Genomic DNA, 26,957 nt, shown 5'->3' with positions numbered 1-26,957 from the left:
GCTTTCAGCTGTCCCTGCCACAGCCATAAACACTATAAACTCATGGAAACAGAACCTGCAGAGTTCCAGGTGAGGTGCTGAGCAGTTCCTGCAGTGGGGACAGAAGAGCAAACTGAGGGCTCAGACCTGCTTGTGAATCACAGCTCCCACCTGAAAGATACTGGGGCCCAAATCATTCCAAAGAGAGGGTGAGGCTAAGACCCTGGAATTCACATGGTGATTGTTACCACCAATGAGTTCAAAACTGTTATGTGGAAAGCTGGGTAGATATCAGGGCCCTAAATCCCTAATTGTTAATACCATAGTGATCTCATGAATGACCACTGAAAGTGAATAATTATCTCTCAGACGGGAGGATTCAAAGCTTTTCAGAGGCTGCCGTGTTATATTATAGCACAGGGCTGTGACCTCAAGGAGGATTAGGAGAGCTCATCTAATTCTCATTCTTTTAAAGTCCTGTTGTGCCTCAACTAATGAAAACCTCTCCAAAGTTAATATTATTTTTAATATTATTTTGTGAAAAATGCAGATTTCAGTTGAACAAGAAACATCTTGACGCAAGCAGAAATCTATAGAGATTTTGATTAGTTGCAGCCCGTCCATACATATTAAAAATGGTTCCAACTGTACTTGTACCATCTTACTCTTAGCTATCACTTTCCACTACAGGGATTTCACTGAATATATGACAGAATAGAGACAACATTAAGTTCTCTTTAGTATGTAGCTAGGCAAGCTCAGCATTCTTACGGATAATGACAGTGCTCCTTCAGACAGTGCTTTAAGCCAACTGGTCTTTTAAAAGACTTGATAGGAAATCCAACTCAGGGGCCAAAATTTGGGAGAGTTTGAAGCAAAGTATTTTCCTCTACTTGAAAACATTTAATGGCACTGGGGGGAAAAAAAAAAAAAAAAAAAAAAAAGATGAGGGGATGACATTCATTTTCTTTTGCAGAGATAAAGCTTCTAAATTTGTTTATCAGTTTACCGCTACACAATGTAAAACAACTTAATTACATGATAGCACTGCAGAAATTTGAGATGAATTTATGAAACTCCTTGAAAGAAAGACTCTTGAGAGCTCTGGGACTTTAGGGGTGAAAAACAAAACAAAACAAAATCCCTACACATTTTTAACATATTTACAAGCTGCTTGAAACTGCTGAATCAAATAAGCTATTGTCAATTGCCTGGAAAATTCTAGTTCAAGACCAGACAGAAAATGCAGTCAGAAAGCTAAAACAAAAGCAGAATGCTTACAGATTCAAGCAATGTTTTAAATAAGCTGTTCCAATTTGCCAGCCTGGACAATAGACCCAGAGCAGTTAAAGAGTTGGGGGTGAAATTTGACTTCATGATACACAGCCACGGGAAGCTCAGAGATGGCAGAAAATTACAGCTGAAGAGGGGGTCTGCAAAGTCTAAACAGATCTGCACAAAACACCATGAAAGTAAATTTTGGAGGCTGCCCGAGCAACTCTCAATATAAGGACTGGAATAGGACTTCAGACATGGACAGGACTACAGGCCATATACACATGAGTAACGGCACACAAGTCAGCACTCTATGTAGCATTGCAGTAAAGTGCTTGCAGAGAAAATGAGTCTCTTGGAATAGAGACTAACAAAACCCAGAAATCATATGTACTTCAGCCACTCACATGCAAAAACTTAATTCACTAAATGTGACATAACAGCATTGACAAACTGGTCAGCAAGTGCTATAAATTCCTACCTAATGCTTACACAAACCTTAATTTCCCTATTTCTTCTCTTCCTCTGAAGTCTTCGTCATGCCTTTTACTGGCTACGCTTTAAAAACCTCCAGTAAGCAGGCTGCAGGGAATAGGCAGTGAGTGCAGAAGTTCAAATTTAGAAACCTCTTGCAGTATTACTACCTCCAACTTCTCCACAAACAAGTACATATCCTCGTCCCCATCCACAGCAGTCAGCATCCTGATAATTCTTTCAGCCTTCCTACAGTATGCCACGCAGGCCTTTATCTAGCTAGGCTGATTCACGTGTTCTAGAGCAAGAACTTGCTCTAGAATTGCACGCTTTTTTTCATCTGTTTTTCACCCTTTCCTTCTATTCCCATTCTTTCCAGGAAGTCAGTCCCTTTGCACATTTCTTACACCTGGCCCACATAAGAAAACAAAATGTCGCTATTTCTGCTGCTGGGCTGAACACAAATAATCTTTTCCTTACATAGGAAAAGATTTTCTTAAAGAGAAAATGTAGAAAATCGAATCAGTACAGATTTTGCTCTCCAGAAGTACTGAGGCTTAAGAATTGATACAAGAATGGTCATTTTCCTTCTGCAAAGAGCTGGTATAGTTTCCCCTCTGCCTACGCGTTCAGTAGGAATGCTTTCTTCATTCCCACACATGCCATTCCCCTCAGTATAACTCTGCACCAGCACACAATGAAAGACACTAAGAAAGTACAATAGTGAGTGAACCTTCCCCTGCAGGGTGCTTGAGTAAGCCTGAAACCTTCCATAAGGTAGGTGAATCATAATTTAAAATGTTTATGTTCTCTGAATCAGCATGAATTCCTAGTAAGACCTTTGCCCTTCTTTCTCTCTCCCTTCACACTCCTTCTCTCCATTCACACCCACATGCTCATCCTTGGCACTTAAGAATTTTGTCTGTGCTACAAGCATTGGCAACAGACCAAAACTGGCCACCTATTCCTCAAAAACCACTCAGCAGCTCTGATGAATGTGATGGTCAGTGCTTGTCTGTCTCCCACATTTGGTCACAGCTGTCTTATTTTAAGAGCTAAGGTGGATGGGGAGATGCTCTTTAATGGCAGCCCATTGGAGCACATTAAGGGAAGAAAGTTTCAGTGGCTTCAGAGCACAGTTGCCCAGAATGTCTGGCAGTGAGCAGGAAGCCAGGACCTCCTGCAGACCAACAGCTGCGAGGAGCAGAAATAATCCTGCCAGCTACCAGGTGTGGAAAAAGCTTCGCAGTGACTGAATGGGGGGTGCAGGATCTGTCTACCCTCAGAGTCACAGAAAGGGCTGAACTGCTCAGGATTCCCTTTCTAATGGCTATGCTATTTCTAGGAAATTATGTACTTTCTGTTATTATCAGCCTTAAGGCATCTTCCTCTCCCCCATTTTAAAATAAGGATTACTTGCAGTGTTTCTTCTAAGAAGATCCAACATTTCTGATTGTAAAAGCCTTTTAGTCATCACTGGGAATCTTGCAATGAGATTTAAACAGGAACCTCAGAGCTTTGGCCAATGCTGAGTCCTCTTGAAAGCATCAGCACCACAAGAAGTTAGAAGTTCTCATTTTTGGAGAGTGCTGGATCTTTATTTTGGGAAGGGCTTCTGTTACAGTATTACAAAATAGGTGCACAGATTAAGGTAATGAAAGCCTTTCCATCACTTCTGAAAACTCCCTTCAGTCACGGCAGTGAAACCAGAAATTGCGCCAGTCAAGTAACAGCAAACCTCTCCTTGACTACAAGAAAACAGTAAAATTATCCCTCTTTTTTCCCCTTCCTACTCTATCAATCAGATACGTGCTGAGATTTTTTTTAATCTTACTGCTTCAGAATGGTAGAAGTGACATTTACTTTGAGATGAACCTCAGCTAAAATTTGGTGGCTTCTGAGAAATCTTCTGTTTGCTTACATTTGGGTCAAGCTTTTCTTTTGTATTTGAATCATGTCTAAAAGTATTCTGACATCTTCTGCTCCACTCTGAACAAAATTGTCTAAAGCAAATGCTTTGTTCTGGAAGCTGTTACTTAGCCAGCAGTGTCTGGTATATTATCCATTGCAACCCCTTTTCTCCATTCTGGTGCGCATAGTGAAAGGGTTCAAATTAAGGAATTTTGGTTGAAGAATAAAATCAGCTCTTAAAGCAGAAGAATCTCTTTCTGTCTCAAGCTGGTCCATGTGCTTCACCAGAAGAAACGCACTAGAAAGGGATTTTCCCTTAAACAAGCACATCGGCCTCAATATTTTGCCTTGTTCAGATACGTACTCCCTCTAACAGAGTAACATGTGCAGATTCACATAAGTTCCCTAATACACAGGAAACAAAATTAGAGCAAGATGTGTCTACAGAGCAAGTAAAACATCGCACAGGCTTCTGTTTTAGAACAGAATAAAACGATGCCCTTTTATCTGCTGTTTTCTGGCATCACTAGTGAGGCTAACCACATGGACACTGCTCCTTAGGTACCTAAGCTTTTGCAAACTCAGTTCTGAAGATGAAAATGCCAATTTCCTGATACGATAATTGGTTAATAATTTACACCTGTAGCAAGCAGGATATTTTGAGTTTTAAAACAAAGTTACTACAAGTATTGAAAGTCCTTACATTAAACTTCTCACTTTCCACTCAACTATTTCAGCAGTTTGGTTTTCCTGCATTACAATATATTTAATGGAATCAACTAATCTCAACCAATAATCTTTACATCGACACACCTCTGAATTTAATTAGTATCATTATCCCTTTTCTACTGAATATCTTTATCTTCCCTCACTGCCCTTGGTAAACACCCCTCATGTATGTCTTGCAGTCCTTGTTGTTTGTATAGACTCTTGTTACTCATCACTCTGCAACATGATGTTGCAGGAAAAAAAAAGGGAATAGAAAAATAGATGTGAATGAAAAACTGCCAGTTGTTTTAATCAGTGTATATGTTCTATGTTTGAGGGTTTCCCCTCATTCTACCTCGGCATCTCATTTCACAAACTGACCTTTTCTGCTTGTTTTTAAATACTATTTTATAACCTTCATAACTGAATAAGACAGAAGTGATTTTAACAAACTTATTATACTAAGTTTGTTAAAATCACTTCTGTCTTATTCCTAAACCCAATCCAGCAAGTGGACTCCTGGTTTTCAACTCTGACATTGCTGGAGCCTCACTCACTTTAAGTCAGCAACCAGCATACTGAAAATCTCTTTGACTTAAAAGTACTATGAATAAACAGCCAGTGTATTCCTACTGTGAAAATATCACAAACCTTTCTTCTTTAAGCTACACAAGCAACACAAGCACATACTCTGAGGGGGAAAAGGTCCTATACATGCAAAAACTATAGAAGTACTACGAATCGAATTGTGCTACTGTTTTCTGAGTGAAGGACTGAAGCACCCCACAGAAGTGGTTGAAGTGAGTGCGGCCATTCTTTTTCCCCCTCACACCCCATAAATCCTTTCCTGCATCTCCTCCTGTCACAGAGAGAAAGTGGGAGCTGGGCATTCCCACAGAGCAGTTGTGCTTGCTGTTCAGCCCAGCAGTCGCACAGCCTGATGCTAGTCAGTACAGCACTGACTTCTACTTTACATTCTTGTTCCTGCCCTGGGGCTGGAAATCCTCATTTCTCCACGTAGTTTCTCTGTTTCTAATCCCACTGGCCCAACCCTGCAGCATCTCCTCAGGCTGAGCCCTGGTTGCATGCCCTGAGGTGGTGAGTCATTTTGGAAATGGCGGTTCACATGTGAAAAGAGCTGTGTGTAATTTTGTATTTCGTAGAAAAGTCATCTCTCCTTCACCTCCTCGTGCATTTCCTGTATCATTCTGAGAGGCACTGCCTTCAGAGATCTCTTTTTCCTCCTGGCGCAGCCGCACCGGTGGGTAAGCGTGCCATCCCTCCTGGCAGAGCACTGGCATTCATACCTTCAGTGCTGCTCTCCTCCACCCCTCCCTCTCCTTCCCTTCCCGGTCAGCAGAAAGCAGGGATTTCCTTTCCTTTTCCTCCTGTGTGGTAAAAGCAGCTTGCTGTTCAAGGGGAGGAGAAGAAATCCTAGGACATGTTTGCCGTGTTTGTTAACTGCTGCTTCAACCACAAGCAGCAAAGATCGCCCTGGCAGGTGGCTTTACATTTCTGTTTATAAAATCATAGACATGCAGGTTTAAATCATCATTTTTCCTCTTCAGCATTTTCTTCCTGTTTATCTAAATTTAATCCTCCTAGAGCTCTCTCTTCCTTACGTCTCTTTGCACCCTCAGTTAAATCACAGCTACCAATCACAACAACCAAAAGGGATATCAGCGCTCTGGGTGCACACAGCCTCATGGATACACCATACCAAAGAGGCACAACTGGCTGCACGGGGTGGCACTACATGGAACCAGCGGCCATAGCTGACCTTTTAAAACATTATGAAAAGCACCTTCTCATTTTAACTTCTTCATTGTGCAAAGTAGCAGTATCAGGGGGGAAAAACAACAACAACAGAGTGTGTCCAGTGCATCATTTCAGAAATCAAGCAGTTTCCTGCATAACCAGGGCAGGGAACGTGCCCAAAATGTTCTGCTCTCACAGATAACAATTGCGAAAGTGGATGGTGTTTACCTTAAGGGAACACGAAGTCCTCTGGTGGTTCAGACTCCCTTGGGCAATAGGTTCAGGGTCCTCACACGACTTGGAAGTGCCACTCCTCTCTATCAGGTTCCTTATTTCAACATCAAGCTCTTTACTTTCACACCTGCTTAAAAAGAAATTGCAGAAAGACTTAAGAAGGGAGATCTGTCTGCTGTCTTCCAAACATGACAGCAGACAGAGTTTGTCATCCTTGCCCTATCACTATCTCACTATGCGTAAAGTTGATTTCCCTCCTCTTTATAATCCTGCCTCTTCAAACCATCTTACTTTTGTGAAGCCACAGCATGGAGAAAGAGAAAAAAAAAGCAAGTATAATGTCAGGATATTTGGGTGTGATTCAAGAGCTAGACTTACAGCGTAGGCAGACTTTTGCACAGGGAACAGAACCACAACATTTCAATAATGTAATGTTCTCATTCACTAGAACATATTACATGACTTTTCACTTATACAGAAAAATATTTCCTTGTACCGACTCCTTTATTGTTTGTATTAAACCAATATGGTAGCTTTTATGTGTAGCTAGTGAGTTCAAAGGAAGAGAGTACCTGACGGAAAAGAGTCCTGCATTTTGTTAGACCACTTGGAAAGGGAATTATGGCCAGCTAAAGTCCCAGTGAGTAAAAGAAGGGCTTTCTTGGCACACGTTTTCATAAGCTGCTCCAAACTCCTGCAGCAGTTTTCAAAGCCTCCCTGCTGCTTGGGTGGTAGAGCCAGATCTGGTGATGGGCTGGCTTTGTGAGCAAGGTCGGCTCCCCAGAGCCAGCACACAACCTGGAGCTCCTTAGCTTCCCTTCCACTTATGGTCTGAGGAGATGAGCAGGGCTTTGGGCACTCACAGGACTGGGAAGGAGCCACAAAGCCCTGTCAGCACAAATGCCAGTTTATCAAGAAGAAAACTACAGGAGGAAAACAAGGAACCTAGAGAAAGAAAACCAGCCCTTTTCTGTATCACTAAAAAGTTGCAAAATCCCAGATAGCAGTGCAAGTGGCAATTTTTTCCTTCTTAGGCAACTGTTTGCTAAGCTTCTTGTACAGTGAGTTCTGGAGTGGTGGCACAATCAACTGCTCTCTTTGGAGGCTTTGCTTTCAAGCATCTACATAACACCTGCACTGCCCCATCAGTAACCCCTTTCCCTCTAAGCACGCCTCCCTGGAAAACAGCAGCTTCAGCTCATTAGGATTCCCACCCCTGGCCTAGTGTGAGACTAGGTTGGTTATATGCCATGCAGAGAACTACTGGATGCACTTGAGGGTGCTTGAGAGAGCTGAGAAGTTATGGCACAGAAGCAAACATTTGTGGTGCAGTTTTAGAGAAAAAGAGTTATATATTTACATCTAGGAGAATGTATGAATGAATGATATTTACATTAGGGGAGAAATTGCTGTTACGGCCCCCTCAGAAGCCCTAAAAACGTGGGAAGAGTTGAGGAGAGGTTAAGTACAGCAAAATGAAATGTTACTGAGCAGCACTGAGGGATTTAGGACAGCTGTTAAAACCGCTAACCAACACTTTCAGGCTAAGCTTTCAGAACTTCCATTTTTACTCTGTGCACGGACAATCAAATGAAGGTGAGAGCTGCTCTCCTCCTTGTTGCTCCACTCAGCTTACAGAGCTGAGAGGAAAAAAACTCTTCTCTACATGTAGCTTCTCACCAAAGACTGTTCTGTTCGTTACCCAGGGTTGCAGTCACATGCATATCACTTTTAGCTTCTCACAACCTCTCTGCTGCAAATGGCCATAATTTGCTGCTGGCACAACACACCCATCTGGCTGGGTCAGAGCAGTCAGGTTTCCCTTCAAGTGAAATAAAGCAGCTTAGAATAAAACAACTGCTTAAAGGAAAATAGCAATTTCTAGGGGCACCTCTGAAGAAAGCAAAAGAGGAACAATCTTGGCAGCAGTGTGCACTGAGGTAGGCTGCACACATCTCCACTGCTCAGCCACAATGAGAAGAGATATCTGACCACAGCCTACTGAGATCAGAGCATGAATAAAGCTGGGAAATCCCCAGTAAGGATGGGGGTTGGCTTTAAGTGCTTCTTTTCAGTCAGGAAGTGCTCATCACTCTGCTCTGTTTCCTGCAGCTTGCCCGACAGACTGCTGTTCCTGGTACCTCCTGCAATTCCCTTTCTCACTCTGCATTCTCCTTCCTGGGCTTAGTAGAATACAGGCAAGAAAAGGATTAAGATCCAGCAATGAAAAAGACTGAGAAGCACAAACAACTCAAAGCCCTGCAGTTGGTTGCTGCTCTGTAATACCCATGTATTTCAACATCACCATGAAAGTTAGAAAAATAAATTTCTTTGTCTGGGTTTCTCAGTGCACTTGTTTCTTCCTCTCAGCCTTAAAACCGGGGTGTTTTGACCAGAAGCTCTCCCCACTGTCCATGTGAATTTCAAAAGAACATTAGTTACTTCTATACTTGGAAGGGTATATTTATTGTGAATTATGTAAAATGTTAATTAACCGTACCTGTGATTTAGATGCATTTTACATACCACACCTTCAGAGCACACAGATGACCCAAAGTGCTTGAATAACCCTCCAAGAGAGCAAAGATTAGAGCAACCACAGCACAAGGCAGCTGTGGATGATAACATGAGCTTCCCCTAGTGAGCAGCAGAGGGCACACAGCATATATCTGCCGCAGAAAGCAATTCTTCCTGGACTACTTTTGGTATTGTGAAGTTCACATACATATTTGTGCACCGTTAACATCTTTAATACCTTACATCACTATCAACATTTCCTAAAGCTGGGTATTTTGTTTCTCATTAATGATTGTGGGGTTTTTTTGTTTTGTTTGTTTGTTTTATGGAGAGAAAGTGGGCAATCCACTAGAACAAACAAACAAAACAGAACAGGTCCCATTTACACAGCATGTTATGGTTAAAGAAGATGACAATAATAAGGTATTATGGTAACTCCTCTTTGTAAATTGTGAGTTATGTGCTTAATTTTGTTTGCTGGGAAAATTAAATCTTCTGAGATGGAAGCAGCACGGACAGATATAACAAAGGCAGGTGGTGGCTCACTGTAAGTTTTAGCAGCTTACAGGAAAAGGAAAGAGCACAACCTTACTCATAATTTCTGTGTCATGAACACTTGAAATAGTTGTCAGTATCCTTCCAGCTGTGCTCTCCAAAAGCAAGAAATTCCTTAGGTCTGTCCTCTTTCTTTTGAGAGCTGCCATCTCAATGCAGAAATTCACTGCTAGAGCTGTGTAACAAAGATGTTTTCATTTCCCCTTAGTATTTACCTTGCTGATGTTTTTCTCTTTTTTCTTTCCTCTCTCTTTTTTTTCTTTCTTCATGCTCCATGATGTATCTTTGTGCTATTTTAACTTCTGGATTTAAATGTTTTTTGGTGTTTTTTTTTTGTTTTGGTTTTTTGTGGTTAATTACTTATAAATAGCTGCATACTTTTTATAGCAACTCAGTTTCTTAGCTGAGAGTCAGAATAAAAACGTGACCAGCCTGTGCTTTGTCTGTGACTGGAACTAAAATTCCTACCTAGATCAATGCCACACAATCAAATAAACTATTCAATTCTGTCCTCAAAGAGTTATGTTATGAAGTGCTGGTTATGCATGCACAGTTTAATTAAATTACGTGTGTAGCAGAGTCAGAGCAAAGCTTTGGCCCCAAACTATCACTGAAAGTGGAATATTATGGCATCAGAAAGGAAACATGAGACGTGGAAATCAACAGCTTCTATTAGAGTCAAGTGCACTTCTTTACAGTCAAGCTTCTCCTGTTCAAGAGAAACAGCACAACACCCCATTAAGTTCCATTTCTCGAATGGAGTAGCAGCCATGCCCAGCTCCTGATTGCCTGCTCTGTGGCCATTTCATGAGTCATCTTGCAATGGATCGCATAGATTCATAGCTAAGAAATACATACTTGTATTCAAATAGTTGTGTATGAATCCCAGGAACATTTCCAGTATTGCTGCCAATATCTTTTATGAGCTCTTATCTCTCCCTGGTTTTCACTGGGAAAGACAAGGTATTATTATTGTCTTTTCCAGTATTATTATATATTAACATTATTAGTATTATTAGTTAGTAATAGCTGTGTGGAAATGGTGCAATAATTCGACAAGTCTCAAGGAATATATTGCAAAATTCTGAATTGACTGATTATTTGACCAGAATTATTTGTTCTTTCATTAAATTAACAATATAACTATTTGTAATAATAATTTATAGAGTGGTGTGCTGGGGTCATTCTCCTGTGATTGGCAAAAGCAAAAATAAACACCATAAGCAATTGTGAGAAAAGGTTTTAAGCCAGGATTTATGGCCAGACACCAACAGCACAGAGCCATACTTGGACGGGAAATGAATTCCAGAGTCTAGGGGTTAAGCACATGCTATGTCCCCTTGGGTGGGCATTTCAGACATCCCATTCTTGCAACCAAGAATAGAGAGCTGATCCTTAGAAAGAAGTAAACATCTGAATTTTAATTACAAAGGACAAACTGGTTTCTATAAGTTAAAATTTGAACAAATTTCAAGGCAAACCATTTCAGCTAATATTTCCCCCATTTGTGATACAGCACTTAATTTCATTAAGGAAAATACTTTTAGAATTTGGGCAAGAAAAGACCTGCTTTCAGAATTTCTAATCTAGCATGGGTTAGAAATATTTGAAAGAAGGATAAAATCAGGCATATACTTCTTTACAATGGCAGTTTATCCATAGAACTATACTATTATCTTATGTTCCGTGATTCTGAAGGTTTTTTGCTCTCTTAGTTCAGTTTTATTTAATCATCCCTAGGCTTTTTTCCATGAACATATATTAGGATTTTTATATTAAAATTTTACCCACCCAAGACTAAATGACAAATAGAATTGCCAATCTATTAAAAGACAGGAAGAAAAATCTTTTGCCAAGAAAACAAGATAACTTTTGTTATAGAATTGGGTGGGTTTTTCATTATTGTTATTTTTGTTCTCCTTCATAACCTCATGAACTCTTAGAGCTTTAGTAAGACATTAGCAAACCACGGGTTCCTGGGCTGATAAACAATAGCTACAATGTAGTGCAGCTCCCTAAGAATCAGTGGTGCTATTCCACTACTCAACACCCAGCAAGCAGGTCTCCACTTGGAGCTTAGGGCTGGGAATCCGAGCCCCATCTCTTGAAATGGAACTGCACTCATTCTACATTTCTCCTCTTACAAATCACTCTAAGCGACTATTTATTAGGCATAAAGTACTCTGCACAAGTGCAAGCACACAGAAAGAACACCTGCCTTTGTTGACTATGAGGACCTAAATAAACAACAGAAAGAAAAGGAACGATAGAATTCATCTGGTATTTCAATAGCATAGTTGGAAAGCCAGGCATCAGCAGCAGTTGAGCTCCACCTCACAGAACAGCAGTCTTCAGAGTGAGAGGTCCCAGATGCTGGGAAAAAGGGGCTGGCACTGGTACTTGGGAGCTAAGTACGAGATTATGCCTAATCTTGCTCCACTCCCAAGGAGAGAGCTCCACAAGGCAAGGTGTATGATATGAATTATAAAAAGCGTGGATACTGAGACTACAGCAGAGAAACCGCTTAAACTTTTGCTCAACATGCAATTCAGCCAAAACATCTGCCTGTCACCCCATAAACGTCCCTACACTTCTGTTCCCTTTACGACAAAGGAATGGAGCTTTTAAGGAACATTTAATAGCCAGCAGCTGTTTGGCTGTCAAATGCCACATCTGGAGAAGCTGTGCCGTAAATGTGAACAGAAACAATTATTCTTTAATAGTTTTGCTTAATTTTAAGAATTACACAAATCACAACAACAAAAGAGGTGCATGTTCTTAATGGAAACACATCTGGTTTCTCTGAAAAGAAGCCAAAAGAACGGGTCCGGTGATTAACTGAAGCTGCTCATGTAATCTGCCCTGCCTCACTGAAGAGCAACAAAGCTACCGATATGTAGGCACTCAGTGTTTTCCAGTGTTTGGCTGTTCCCTTCAACAAATATGGGACATGTGAGAAGACAACAGCTATGCTGGTTACATCATTCCCCTTTCACTAGGATCTTCTGCTTAATTATACTTCCAAAACCCATAATTCAAGATCTTCATGATAAACAGAAACGGGGAGAAATTCAAACCCCTGGGAAGTCATGGAATGGGATTCACTAACTTTGTCAGGCTTCACACAAGCTTCCAGTGAGTGACTGAAGACGGTCTCCCAGGAGAAGCAGCACATGGAGCAGTGTCACCCAGGCTCCCTTCACAGGGCTCATGCAGCTGTGTGGGGACCCCGGGGGGTGGGAGGGAGGGAGAACTGAAAACTGAAAAGGAATTGAAGTTTTTCCCTGAAAATCACCCAAAGCGGAAAGCTCAGCCAAGCGTGTGCTTTCTGAGCAGATCAACTCCTTACTCTGCTGAAAGGCACACCTGCAGAAAGCTGGTGGGAGATGGTGGGAAAGTGTTGAAAGAGCCGAAAACTAAGAGTTAACAACACAAAGGGAGACAAATCTACAGCACAGCAAAAATTGTTTCCAGCGCTCCCTTTCTATGCAGATCAATAGCCAGAAAAGCTGGAAGCCTCAGCAGTTACCCTCCAGCAGCACTGTCTGCACTGCCTGCTTGCTCCACAGCCACACCATAAGCACCGGGTGTCCATTTGGGCCTTACAGGCACTCATTTCCCTGGAAAGCTGTCATCCTGCTGCAATTATATGGCTGATGTTTTTAACTGGTGTTTCACACCTCTGTTCTCTCTCTTCCTCAACCAGGTATCACTGCAAACTGAACGAGACCTATGCACTGCCTGTTCTGCCTCCTAGCTCACCCTTGGGCAGGATGTAGATGTGTCATCAAAACCTCACCGATCAGGGCACCTCTGGAGCAAAACAAGCCCAGGATTCATTTGGGTCAGTTTCTCCCCCATAGGCCTTACATATTTTCCATTGTCTACTATCTGTGTAAGCAGAATAAACAGAATGCCACTTGGAAATTCAGCCAGGACATTTAACTTACAGTAGCTGAGGAGGATAATCAGCTCTGTTGAGTCAAGTCAACTTCTTGCCTGTGGCAGCTGTTAGGCAGCCAAATGAAACACAGAGGAAGCTCACTACACAGCTGCCTGTGTCACAGATCCAGTGCTTGAACTGCCAGCACCTGGCATCTGCTTTCACCAGGAATGCCATTGCCTGAAAGGGTTCTGACACCTCCCATCAGAGATGGATTAGAGTCAAACTGCATGAGCAGTAGCACATACTGTATTCAGCAAATGAGAAATCCCAAGCAATTTCAGAATCCACTTATTTCACAAACTAGAAGGAAAAAAAGAAGTTTCTTTCCAGAAAAAAACAAACAAACAAACAAGATGGATACAGTACTACATATTTCATAAACATAAAAACATCTACACTTTCCTTTTGTTTTGTTCTCCTCTCTCACACCTGCACATTACGATCAAAAGGTATTAACTATCCCCAACTACCTGAAACATTTATGAACATTATTGTCAGAGCTTACCTTACTGGATACAACTATTCCTTTAAACTCTCAGCATTCTTCTTTTTCTTTAATCTCCTCACAACTCACTGAATCTTAGAAATGGGTTGACATCATCACAGCCTCACTGAAGACTCTTAACCATCCTGTGACCTCTTTATCTGAATGAAGCATCTCTCCATCCTACTGTACAACCTCTTTTCCTGCCATTATCAGTAGAACTAGCTTTACTTCACAAAGAAGTGAGCAGACCCAAGAATCTTTGCAGTCAGAAATACTAAAAACTTGCCTAGATAGGCTCCAAGACATCTGATCTGACTAACCCCACTGATTCAGACAACAACGAGTGCTTTCCAATTGCTCTTCTCAGTACCTAATATTCTCATGTTTTACCCGTTTAATCAGAACTGATACAGACCTCCACTGGACAGATTAAAGTGGGAAAAAAAGGTAATTGTATTAGGCTGAGTCTCTGGAAGAAAAAAATGACTGACAAATGCAGGAAAATCTTGATTATACAGTTTTAGTAGCTTAATACATATGACTGTATATATATATATGTAAAAATAAAACAAAAGGAGAAGTTTCCCAACAAGAAAATTAAAGATATGAGACTGGTCATACCTTTCCATCTCAACATGCTGATGGGAATGCAATTCTAGAAGGTCCTCTGCCTCTTCACTCTTCCTTTTGAACTTTTCACAGTGAATCTATTAGAAATAGGGAGGGGAAAAAAAAGTGCATTCAGAGTGGAGATAAATCAGTTAATAATCTCTGAAAAAAAATTAATTGCACAATCACAAGAAGAGACAACCGTGCATTGTTTGCATTCCTGTTTTCCCATTACTTTAAGAAGTCATTCCACTGCCTGTATCGCAGGCCGCCAGGGTATGTTTCTTCACGGTGTGTGGGACACCTCTCTTTCACCAGCAAAGGAGCCCATGAGTCTTATTCTTTTCTTTAGGAGAAAGTGACAGAAGAATAGCATTATTGTAGTTGTAATTGGAATACTGGGGGATTAGATTTTATCTTGACCTAAGAGATTTTATAACACCTACTGTAAGAACAGCAATGGAATGAAGTGGGAGTCATCAAGAGTAAAATACAATATTTATGACCAATTACAAGTCTCTTATTTTATTGGCAACATCAGCTTAACATGGAAGCACAGCTGAACTGTTTTATAGAAACCACGGTGCTTCACCTACGTGCAGATAAAAAAATGTAAAATACAAGTTTGCCAGGAGAGGATCATGTTTGGCACCCTGCCCCTCTCCAAATTCCCCATTCCATCAGTCATTTCACACATTTTAAATACATGCTATAATTACTAGTTACAAGAATCCTATTAAGAAAAAATGCCAATTCATTGTCACGTAAAATTTGATTCTGGCTTGTTTGAGTCTTGTGAGTGTTTGCTTACTCATAACAAAAACAAGTTGATGTACGGAAAGCTGCATTTGCTTGATTTTAGTGGGAGCTGCAGACACAGGGGGCTTCTAGAAAGTTCAATACAGTAGGACAGCCCACATACTAAATGAATGTGCTGTGTTAAAGGGATAAAAGAAGTTACTGACCAATGTTGGTAAAATGAATGTAGCAGGAAGTAAAGTGTTTGGGTGTGTCAGCAGGGGGAATGAAGAATACAGAAAAAAATTGTTGCACACCTTTTTGCAGTGACAGACCTGTTCATCTAAGCAGCCCAGGCTGCTTTAGAGAGTTCAATGCTGTTAAAAGCAGTGTGATCCACACTGCAGATCACAGCCAGGCTGCTGCCAACCAAGCAACACTGCAACCTTGGCCACCTGCTTTGATCTGTCTCCCTCGACCTCCAGATAAATGGATGACTGCGTTGATGCAGGGTAATGCCTTTGCCTTCCATTTCTCATGGCTGTTTGGTAATATCAGTTCTGTCAGTATGTCAGTTCTGAATAGCTTTTAATTTTTATTTTTTAAAATCATTTTTATATTCTTCATGACAAAATGAATCCAACCTGTGTTGGCAGCACTAATTGTCCTACAGTTACATATCTGAGCAAGAGACATCTGGACAATTGCACAGAAAATGCACATTTTTGTTGTAAAAGGAACTAGAAGCTTTTACAACGATACCGTGAAATTTAATGCTGTAAGGCATTATTATTAGATCAGACAAATAGAAGCCGAGTTGGATAAAAATTCATCTACTTCAAAGAATTAAGGCTCTGTAGAAAATAATAGGGGGTTATAATTGTCATGGAAAAGATTGCTCAGAATTACATAAATTTTCTGCTTTCTGTAAAGGTCGTAAAAGAAATGGGAACACTGAAAAAAAAAAAAAAGAGGGTCCGTTCTTCTCACACATTTGTGTTCTAGGAGTAATTGAAAATGTTTAGTAAAAAGCATGCAAAATTTTATCAGTCCCCCAATAATAATTTAAGCCCTAAGTACTTCCTTAATATACCCTGAACAAGCTGTAAGAGACTTTTTTGTTTGGAGTACAAATGTGTATTAACAAGGAAGATTTCCATGTGTAAAACAAATGTGAAGAGAAAAAACTCCCCAGAGAGGGACTAATTCTTATAAAATATTAATTATAAAATTAACAACAGCTACCCAGGCACTTATCAAGCTTATTGAAACATTAATTAAAATGCATTTCAGAAGCATCTGTATTGTAGCTGTTACATCTGCACTGCTCTTCCTTCACCTCCTGCCACCTTCTCTTTTTCTTTCCAATCCTACCACTATCTTAAGAGCATCCTATTTTCCCGAACCTTTCTCCAAACACATGCTGTAATTCACTGGTTCTATTGTGCCAAAGCAGCATTTGGTGGGGATATAATGCAGAATGGCTCCCAGAAATGAACAGGCCTAAAGAAGGCAGAGAAGGGAAAGGGACTTTGTGTTCCCCCTGCATACCCTGTCTGGAATGGCTGAGTGATTCAGTTATACAAAACATCACCATAGACAAGACATTGTCACAATGCAAGGAGCAGAAAGCACACACACAGGAAAACAAACAGAAGCATGTGCTAGTAAATTACACATGGGGAACAAACCCATGCATATGTTACCTTTTCACTGATTTGTACTCCTTGTACTACAGAAGACCTGTCACAGCCAGACCAAGCAAAATCACCACCTTTAGTAATACCCAGATTGCAAAATAGCTCCAAAACAAAATGGAACATATGTAATCACAAACAAGCCCACAGATAAACAAGCTGGCAGGTTACACATTATCAGTGCTTGGCTGGTGTGTGGGCGGAGTGGGGGAAAAGAAAAGGATTATTACTGTAAACGTGACCAAAATGGTAGAGCAACCAGAGGAAAAAAAAAAAGTCCAACAGCATTTCATGAAAGGTATCCAATTTGAAACTAATCTAAGACAGGAATAAAGCCGTCAAGTTTGCTTGTTTGTTTACCCTGTAGCTCTGAAGAAGTCAAATATGAAATAATATTTCTGCAATGCCTTCCTCCCTGGATTGCTCCAGGTTTAAAGCTTGTAAACAGCACTAATGTTCAGTGCAGCCAGCCCTGAACCAGCCACTACATATATTTCTGCTTCTGTATCCTCTGCTCCTCGCTGAAAATGCAGCTTCAGCCATACAAGCACAGCATAAAAAACCTCATAATCTCCTTCCCTGGTCATTCCCTTGTAAAGTACTGAAAATTCAGCATTAGGCAGTTTCTAACTAAAAAAATATAAATCTAATGCTTTATTTGTGTCAAAAATGACAAGTTACTAGATTTCTCAGCTCTGTCTTGCCCAACTTGATTCCATTACAATGAAGTTGGTATCAGCACTGCGTGATGCAGGAAGATTTAATACTTAATAGTTAAATGTGATCTCACCATTAAGCGCAGTTATTCTTGGTTAGGTTAGCACAGCATAAGAATGTTAAATATGCAAAATACCCTAATTTGTAGATGCCATCCCACAAAACCATGATAGTCAGAACTTAGTAGCCTATTCTCATTTCCTGATATAATCACAAATGATTCAATAAGCAAAATAAAGTAAAACCCCAAACAGCAGAAAGATAAATTAAAACCCCAAACAGCAGAAAACCATCGCAGTGGACCTGGCTGAGGAGCGAGGCAATTAAAGGCTGACTACCCTATTTCTACCCAGAAATAAATGTCTGGATTTCAACATCAAGTCGATGTGACTCTGTACTTTAAGCCGTTTGGCATTTGTCCAGGAAATAAAACACACAGCATAATCTCTGCATTTGCTTTCTCATACGTGATATAGGGCAGTGACTTTGCACTGATAGGCACTATCTGCTGTTTAGTTCTTCAGTCTTACTAGTGCTGGCTTTCCATAACAGGAGGTCTGAAAATGTTTCCACTGACATACACGAGTGAGTTGAAGTGGTGAGTGCAGATTGCTGTTTTTAAGTATGTGACTTGGCTAAAATAAATAAATACAGAAATAAAAATTAGAAGAAATATCAATGTATCACTTTTACAATACATTAGAAGAGAAACAGTTAGACATGCTTATTTGTTTGAAAACTGGTCCATTTTCCTATTTCTAAACATCCTCAGATACAGATGTAGTTTCTCAAGGTCTTCAAGGTGAGGAAACATTCCCAGGTGAGCATAAACCACATCAAGCACAAACACTACCAAAACCAGACAGCATCACACCCAGAGTTTGTGCATCTGCACAGGTGAATCTAAAGCACAGAATATAATTTGCAAGGCTTCAAACAATGCATTCCATGCTAAAAATATTAGAACTACACTTCTAATGTGCAAGAGCCAGTTAAGAAGCAACCACTGGAAGTCAAAAATCATCAAGCTGCCATAGCAACACACAATATGCCTCAAAATGTCCTCAGAACTTTCTTAAATTTCTGCAAAGTCATCCTCTGTTTCCTTTCCCTCGTTTGAAGCCATAAAAAGATGAAAAAGAAAAGGAAAAGATGAAAAAAGATTAACTCATATTATTATAAAGTTGGGGAGTTGGCGGGGGGAGTGGGCAGCTGAGCTTTTTTGATTTGGATAGCTTTACAACACACACTTGGAAAGTTTTAATGCTGTTAGAAGAGATCATTTCTAGAGAATGGTACGTTTGACTGAAGTCTGTCATTGCATAACTGTGGTTGTCAATGAGACTTCGAAGATTATTGTAGGCAAAGTCTATGAAGGCAAATTGTTGTTAAAAGAATATGATATCGTTCCAGAAAGTACAAAATGCAGTGTTGAAATAAAATTAAGTCTTCAACAATAAATACATTTGATTCGATTAAAGGTTGTTTATCAAGAAATCACAGATAAGTCAAAACAGAAATCTGCCAGACAGACAGTTATTTGGAAGAACATTTATAAACTAAGCACCCTTCTTGCAAGAGCACTTTATGAAGGCTTTCCAATTGTTCTCAATAGCTCTATCTAAATTCAATTAGCATGACAATTTACTTGCGGCTGGGCAAGATGAGACAGAACTACTGTTTGTTAAATGCCAGCTTTAAACAATGCGGTGAAAAATAAAATGTGCTTTTTTTTGGTGAAAACTAATCACCAGCAGTCATTACAAAGCATACAGAGGTGGAAAGACCCTGCAAGATAAAATCGAAATTAAATATATATTTTATAGAAATGGTTTTGTTATTTTCCTGAAGAATTTCCAGTGCAGATCTCACTACAGTTCAACTAATGTTAAGGAGAAAGAAAGAACGGAACTTCACTGTGCAATTCATGCCAAGAAGAAAAATATTTAAGATCTATTAAGCCCAATAACTTTGGAAATTGTACCCTGGAGTACAAATAGGTAACTTGCCATATTAACAGAAAGGAGATCACTCCAAGGGCAGGGCCCACGTGGCTGGGAAGGAGTTTATGAGAAAAGCATTCAAGACAGAGGCAGTCCTACCCACAAAAAGCTGTGCAGCTGTGGGAGCAGAAGTTTAATGTTGAAAAGGTAAGAAAAATCTGATTTAGATGAGAAGTTTAGCTCCAATATATTTAAATGTTATATTTTCCAAGTAAGCTTCAAAATATCGAGGCAAAAAAATGAGAAAGGAGGGGAGTACACAGTAGAAACAATCTTAAAAAACAGTTGTCCAAAGAAGTTTGGTGTTTCTTAGCTGGCAGGAGCACCAGTGCTGAGCAACTCAGTGACCCATGAAATGCATGTTGCTTCGCATACACTCAGTGTACCCATCCTCCTGAAAACTTGATGTTGTTGCTGCTAGAAATTAAGTCTCTGCCAGTAGTACATCTTGGCATGCTGCAGATCAAGCAGCAAGTCTAGGGAAGATGGCCCTTTAAGAAATTCTCTTTTCCCAGGCATCTGTGAACATTTTTGGGATATCATAGGTGTATCTACAACTTGAGATGGGGGAGCAGAAGCTGGGAGGTTCCTACAGCTGCCCTACTGAAAGGAACATGCAGGTCCTCTGGGAGTGAGCATCACCACATTGAAAACAGAAGAGTTAATTCTCACTACAGCAAGCAGAAGTACCGCAGCTTTGCCTTTTGTCAGACAAGTAGTTTAAAAAAAAAAAACAACACAACAACACATTTGCTTTCTTCTCCCTCTATACAAACCTCATCTCATAGCTCACCCTGCTTCTTAACCCAAAATTTTCCACTCAAAATTTCTAGCTATGTGGATACAAGAAATCCTTTTCAGGTTGGAATGCTTCAGAGGCAGAACCTCTGGACCACTCAGAGACTACTGGGGCTAGAAAAAACAATAGTAAATATGGATAAAGGCCCTCCTGTATCTTAGCCACAGATCCAACCACAGGAATTCTCTGCCTGCTCATAAGCAGCGCAGGGTCTGCCATGGTCTACAGAAATTGTAAAACTTGCAAAGGTTTCATCAGAAGCACTACCCAAGGAAGTACAGGTGCAACCCAACAGACATGCACTGAATCTATTTGTATTTGTTACTTAAAATAAGTGTTTGACATAGCCCTAACCCACTACCTGGTAATAATATTTTACCTTTCATTGTCCATCTTTGTGCAGGAAAAGTGTAAAAGCTCTGCTATAACAGAGTATAAAAGTGCATAAATTACATGATTCCTACATAATAATTATAAAGAAACTAAGAAGTATTTAAAAAAATAAAAAATAATTTTAAAAAAGCTATTAAAGCATCAAGTTTGGGATTTGAGATCTTTTTGGCAACTGAAAAGTGCGAAGAGGCAGATGTCTTCACCCCGAGGCTAGGAAGAGACCTAGTGATGCCAGCTTCAAATGCAGCAGTTACTCACCATCTTAGGCAAGGTGTTCATCTCCGTGCTGATGGGCTGGTATGCGCTTGTCTTAATCAAGGCTCTCTGAATCAAATAACAACTAAGTGGTTTGGAGGCAAATATATACCTATCTCAAGGTTTAACCTACACACCAGGCTTAGGGAAACCCCTTTCTTAAAGTCATTCTAACATTGAGGACACACTCATCTCTTACAAATAAACACAGCCCACACAGATCTACTTGAAAGCGCTGCTTATCAGAGACCACAGAGGATTCCCTCTCAGTTTTCAGATGGCCATGGAACAGTGACACAATGGCACACCCACTCGCCAGCAAGAGACGTGTGGTGGGAAAAGTGGTGGTCGAGCATGGTGGAAAAGTTGTATAAACTCAAAGGGTACAAAACACAAGCATTAATCTAGAAGTAGAATAATTTACTGTAAGTAGTAGATAGGTCAGGGAACCATTTCTAGGAATTCTTTTTAATTAGAATTTATTCTAAAGGTTTCCCTGCAGAAATAGCACTCAACCCAGCCAAAGTCCCTTCATCAGAAGTGACTTTCAGTGCTCTACTCAGGCAATAAATATCACATTATCGTTTCGGATTTTCTCTTTGAGGAAGAGAGCATATAGAGGAGGAGTCTGCAGAAACATCTTCCCCTCCGCCCAGACGAGAAGTGATGCAGCAGTTTCAGGATACACTGTTCATCTCAGGCTACAGTCCACTGCACATAATAGCTCATTAATCAAGTTTCACAGTTGATAAAAGTTAATGCTGTAATTCTGTTACTACGAATCTCATTTCTAGGCACACTGAGATCTTTCAGCCTGACTCTTGCGTTGGTTTCGGTTTTGATAACAACAAAACCTGTGCAGCTTTCCACCAAGGAGAAGCAGTTCAAACATGTTTTTGAAGCTCCTGTTGTCTTCTGTACTGAAAATACCAGTGATTCGGGAGCCCTGGAAACATTTTCATGCTCCTTGCAGAAATATCACAGCTGTTCAGTAAAGCAGGGTAGGTTTTTTTGTCACACCATTTTAGCCTCTGCCTCTCACATGCAAACGCACAATAATCATCTGCAAATTCACATCCAGTTCACTGTGGTTTTGTTTAAACTAAACTATTCTGGAAACACTTGCAAAAATAGCACAGAAGGCAACAGGCCAGGGTCAGGATGTGGGAGACTAAAGCTCAAATCTTTCTTCTGCATAAAGGGCGTTTAACTGCTCTTGTACTTCTAGGACAAGCATTTCAACTGCTGAGTTTGCATGGTTATTTCTCGAGTCTTTTGCAATGATAGTCTTCCACTGCATATTGAGTATTTACTATCTCTTTGTTAAAGAAAACATTAATGATTTCAGCTTGATGGTTCCAGCTTTTACCTATGTAGTTCAGAATTACTGTCTGTCTGATTAGAATGAATAAAAGGCACACACATCATCTCCTTTTGAGAACACTGCCTATTCACTCACCTCAACATCAGACCACTTACGATCTCTAGTTCTGATCTCTATTTTAGTCCTATCTAAGTGCTTATAAAAAGCAGAACATCCTCAACAGGAGAAGCTGATAGCAGTCTACCAGCTCAGTAGCAAACAGAGCACCATCTTGGGAGACAATGCCATGTACTCAAATCCTTCCAAGCAGCAAAAGAAACTGAAGCCAAGAGATGTGCATCCGAGAAGAATTTTTTCCACTGGACAGACAAGTAACAAGGGAATAACATCACTTCTTCCCCTGTAATACATTCACAAGAAGTGCAGTGAATACAGTCAACTACATTTTTGGCTTTCACTGCACTAAAACACAGCTTTCAAATTTGGACGCATGAACAAGCTTAATTTCTTTGGGACTGGAAACAGTTCAGCAGCTTGTTGTTATGTTGTTGTCATCTGTCAGCTCAGCAACAATGATGGAGCTAAATTAAATCTTTCCATGTGTGCTGTTCCTGAATTTAATATCCATCACCTGTTCAACACCACCATCATTTCTGCCAAGGAGGCCAGGAATAATAAGATTTTTCCTAATCCAGGACCAGGCAAAGCCAGTATTGCTAAGCCTTTAAGATCACATCCTTTCTTGTCTGAAGGGGTGCATGACATCCCATGAGTAGCAAACAAAATATATACGTATGTTCTGTGAAGCATTCCCCTGAACAAAAGGTAAAACGTTTACAAACACCTTTAAGTCTTTCTGAATCACACACGTTCACTGCAGTACTGGGTTGTGTAAGAGCCTCTTAACACCTAAGACTGAAGCAGGCACAGGTAGGGGCGCATTGCTCTGGTCACTGCAGGACCAGCTACTCGCTTAAAAACACTAATAGGGAACAGGATCATAGAATGGCCTGGGTTGAAAAGGACCTCAAAGATCATTGAGTTTCAACCCCCCTGCTATGTGCAGGGTCACCAACCACCAGACCAGGCTGCCCAGAGCCACATCCAGCCTGGCCTTGAATGCCTGCAGGGATGGGGCATCCACAACTTCCTTGAGCAACCTGTTCCATTGCATCACCACCCTCTGTGTGAAGTATCATTGATACTTCTTAAGAATCAGCCGTGAAAACATAGAATGGCTTGGGTTGGAAGGGACCTCAATGATCATCTGGCTTTAACCCTTCTGCTGTAGGCAAGGTTGCCAATCATTAGATCAGTCTGCCCACGCTCTTCCAGTCCGCCAGCCACCTCGACTCAAACAATCACACTGTTTCATTTTGAACACTTGTAAACGGTTAGTGACATTCATGTAATGCCATTTTCATCACAGCAAGGCAGGCACAACAAAAAACACTGTGGAGGTAGATAGATGTAGACGATGGAAAAATTGAACGGGGGGAATCCTTTCTCTTAACCTCCAGTGGAAAGTTGTAGGGGTACAGCAGAAGTCACACATGCATCTTTTCACCTGACCTCCCTCCTCCCCCTATTCAGAAGAGGAAAACCCCTTTGGCTACACCATAACACATCTGAATAATAAAAATTTCATTGCTTCTCATGCATATCCAAGGCACTTATCTATAGAAAGACCAGATTGGATGGCTGCCATTCAAATCATTTTATTGTTCACTGAAGAATTGTTTGTATAGGGTTTTTCCATGAGGGAAAAATAAGGAAATGAGTTAGAGAAAATTTAATATAACGTAAAGACAGCAGCTTAAAGTACCGGATCCTTGGTGACTTGTGAAGGGCTTAATTGCCATGTAAGTATTATTGAGGAGAGAAAAGACCACTGCAAGGAAGAAAAGAAACCGGGAAATAAAAAGCAATTTTGAAAGTACTCAAAACAGTTTAGGACTCCAATATTCTGGAGAGGAAGCTGAAGGTAGATTTTAGCTGTTTGAGAAGTTTCTGAGGCTTAGTTTTAAGGTTATACTTTGATACCACACTTATGGCATTATGAATGATTTCATTCTGCTGGGAAAATAAAAGCCTTCCATTGTCAACACAAAAGTAACTCACTGGTTACCTACAGCTGTCCTCCTCCTTTTGGAGCATGAGCGAGAAGCCCACCTACGCACTTAACCTTTGCCAAGCTGAAACGCTCTTCTGCTTCTCTCACAGAAACAGAATGGCCACTATTGTAGTTTTCATTATTATATTTTTTAAAGTCTCAAATGGTCCAGATTAAGTAGTTATACAAAGCAGTCAGTTCCAACTGTCATGATTTTGATGTAAACTAAACAGCTATGGTGCAGGCGCATCTTGACCATGCTTGATACAGAACTGAAACACATTTTTGTGCTCACAGAATGGCTTTAGTAGGGGGAAGGTGCTGTTACCCACTTCTGCTCTTAATTTTAGCAAACTCTGATTGAAGTTTGGATTCAGCTGGGCTAGAGATGTATGAGAAGTCAAGGCACTTCCCACTCATTCTGTTCGTGCTCACTGTGTGGCTTACTGCTTAGGCACAGATGAAAGACCACACACAAGAAATTCTCTCTTCCTTACAGAAAATCTGGAAATGCCACAGCAACTTTATGAGGTCTCGGACAGCAATTCAATTAATTCCTTATTATAACTCAAATACATCTTTATGCAATTTCACTGGATTTTCACACCAAGATGTTTATGAAGTTGATATGGTATCAAAGTAAAGAAAGAAAAGGCAATGATCTCACTTCCATCCAACCACAAATCTATTAACTTCTGCCACTTCCAGTTACTGCCGCAGATTCTCATCAGGGGGTATTGTCAGTGGTCTTCCTCCCCAGCCCACCATTCTCACCCAACACCCTTCCTATCAACTTCCACTGCAACCAAGATCTTTTGAAATCAGCTGGCACGCTGTCAGATATTTCAGTGGACCTGGCCTTTCACTACTACTTCCACAGCACAGAGAACAGAAGCCAAAATTTGTAAACAGGTTTTAAAGCAGGTTAGGACCAAATTTCAACACAACATTGCTTCCTTGATGTTTGTTAATTCAATGAACACTAAACACACAGTTCAGTGTCAATGAAGTCTGAATGGAAACCTTTTTTCTGACCAGAAAGTCCACCCTGTTCCCCAGCTGGCTGCCCACCCATTGGTTTCTACCATTACAGTTATTCTTAATGAAATAGTTCAGGCTCTGAATTTTGAGTTTCATCCTGAACTAGAATTAAACCCAATTTTGGCAGTGTCTGAGTCCTCCATGAAGGAAATTTTTCTTTCTGCATTAGCTTCAGAAAGAACTCTTTCCTATCCATACTTAGTTTAATGTGTTTGACAGTTAACAAGAGGAAAAAGTAAGCCCTGAAGTAATAATATGTTTTGCACACTCTATGTCAATGAAGAATTAAATAAACATTTAACAATTTGTTAATAATATGACCTCTACACAATAGAGACAGTTAAGTTTCTTTGGATGAGACAAAGCATTTTCCTTCCAGATTCAAGGACATTCAAAACTGCAAGCTCACCTGAAACATTGAACTTCCCTATAGATAAGGCCAAGGATAAATTTCAAGATTCAAGGTTGAGCGGAAAATACCAAGTATCATCACAAACACTATGGTCACTGCCCCTCAGGCATACACATGACATTTCCCTATGTTTTAAAATAAATCATGCAAAAATGTTTTAAAATATAAATAAAAATTTGCACAAAGTAATCACTCTTCACTACAGTTACATGCCTAACCTTTGTGTAGAGGGAATTCAAGGTCAGCAAAGGTTTTGGCCACATTACCTAAAGCATTATTGGACCCTGATGATCATGATGGCAAATGATACTGAATAGAGTAATGCTGACTGATATCAAACATTGTTGTGCAAAAATGCCCCTCCCCCCATTGATCAGTAAGATTAACCTGTCACTGTGAACTAACACCTCAATTATGGGTTGTAAATTGCTAACTAAGCACAAGACAACAGATCCTGGGTTTAAAAAATGAAAGAAAATACAAAATAAGGCCTGACGTACCCAGTAAGAGCTAGTTGTTTTGCTATTAACACAGAGCTGAATAGAGATAGTTGCCTTCTTCTAGACCATACTTGCAGGTGACCAAGGGAAAACAGTGGAAATGCAGGCATTTCATAGGAGCTACCCTGATTGTCAGTGGACAGGGAAGAAAAACATACTTTGTAGCAGAGAAAGACAGTGAAGGGTGACACTTCCACTGCACTTCAGAAGAGAATTGTACTTTCTAGGCTCTCTGGATGATCCGAGGACCTTCTTCTCACTACCACTAATACTCAAAGAATCACATCACACAAAGCACACAGAAATCATGAAATGGCTTGGGTTGAAAGGGACATCAAGTATCAAGTTCCAACCCCTCTGCCACAAGCTGGGTTGCCAGTCACTAGATCAAAATAATTCAGCCTAACTCCATAGGAGAGGTGCTGCAGCCTTTGGATCAACTTTGCAGCTCTCCACTGGATCCACTCCAACAGCTCCACATCTTTCTTGTGTCGGTGCCCCAGACTTGGATG

General features: G+C 40.4%; 1 protein-coding gene across 7 annotated transcripts in view; it reads right to left on the bottom strand.

Annotated features, from left to right (window-relative positions):
• The window catches only part of TNIP3 (TNFAIP3 interacting protein 3), a 73,757-nt gene that overhangs the window by 30,216 nt on the left and 16,584 nt on the right, over nucleotides 1-26,957 (bottom strand). For 5 of the 7 annotated variants that reach the window (XR_014945896.1, XM_015861936.3, XM_085546920.1 and 2 more), the window contains exons 2-3: nucleotides 14,466-14,551; nucleotides 6,334-6,469 (exon numbers count right to left, since the gene is read on the bottom strand). Coding sequence is in view for 6 of the 7 variants with exons in the window: in XM_085546920.1 (XP_085403046.1) it covers nucleotides 6,334-6,469; nucleotides 14,466-14,551 (222 nt within the window). In the remaining variant the exon portion in view is untranslated. The remainder of the gene's footprint in view (nucleotides 1-6,333; nucleotides 6,470-14,465; nucleotides 14,552-26,957) is intronic. The other 2 variants (XM_015861937.3, XM_085546921.1) reach the window with 1 other exon arrangement.

The sequence above is a fragment of the Coturnix japonica genome, chromosome 4, assembly GCF_054131305.1.
Source record: "Coturnix japonica strain WE chromosome 4, WE-NBRP24, whole genome shotgun sequence".
Taxonomy (NCBI): domain Eukaryota; kingdom Metazoa; phylum Chordata; class Aves; order Galliformes; family Phasianidae; genus Coturnix; species Coturnix japonica.
This window is presented reverse-complemented; position numbering and strand designations above follow the sequence as displayed.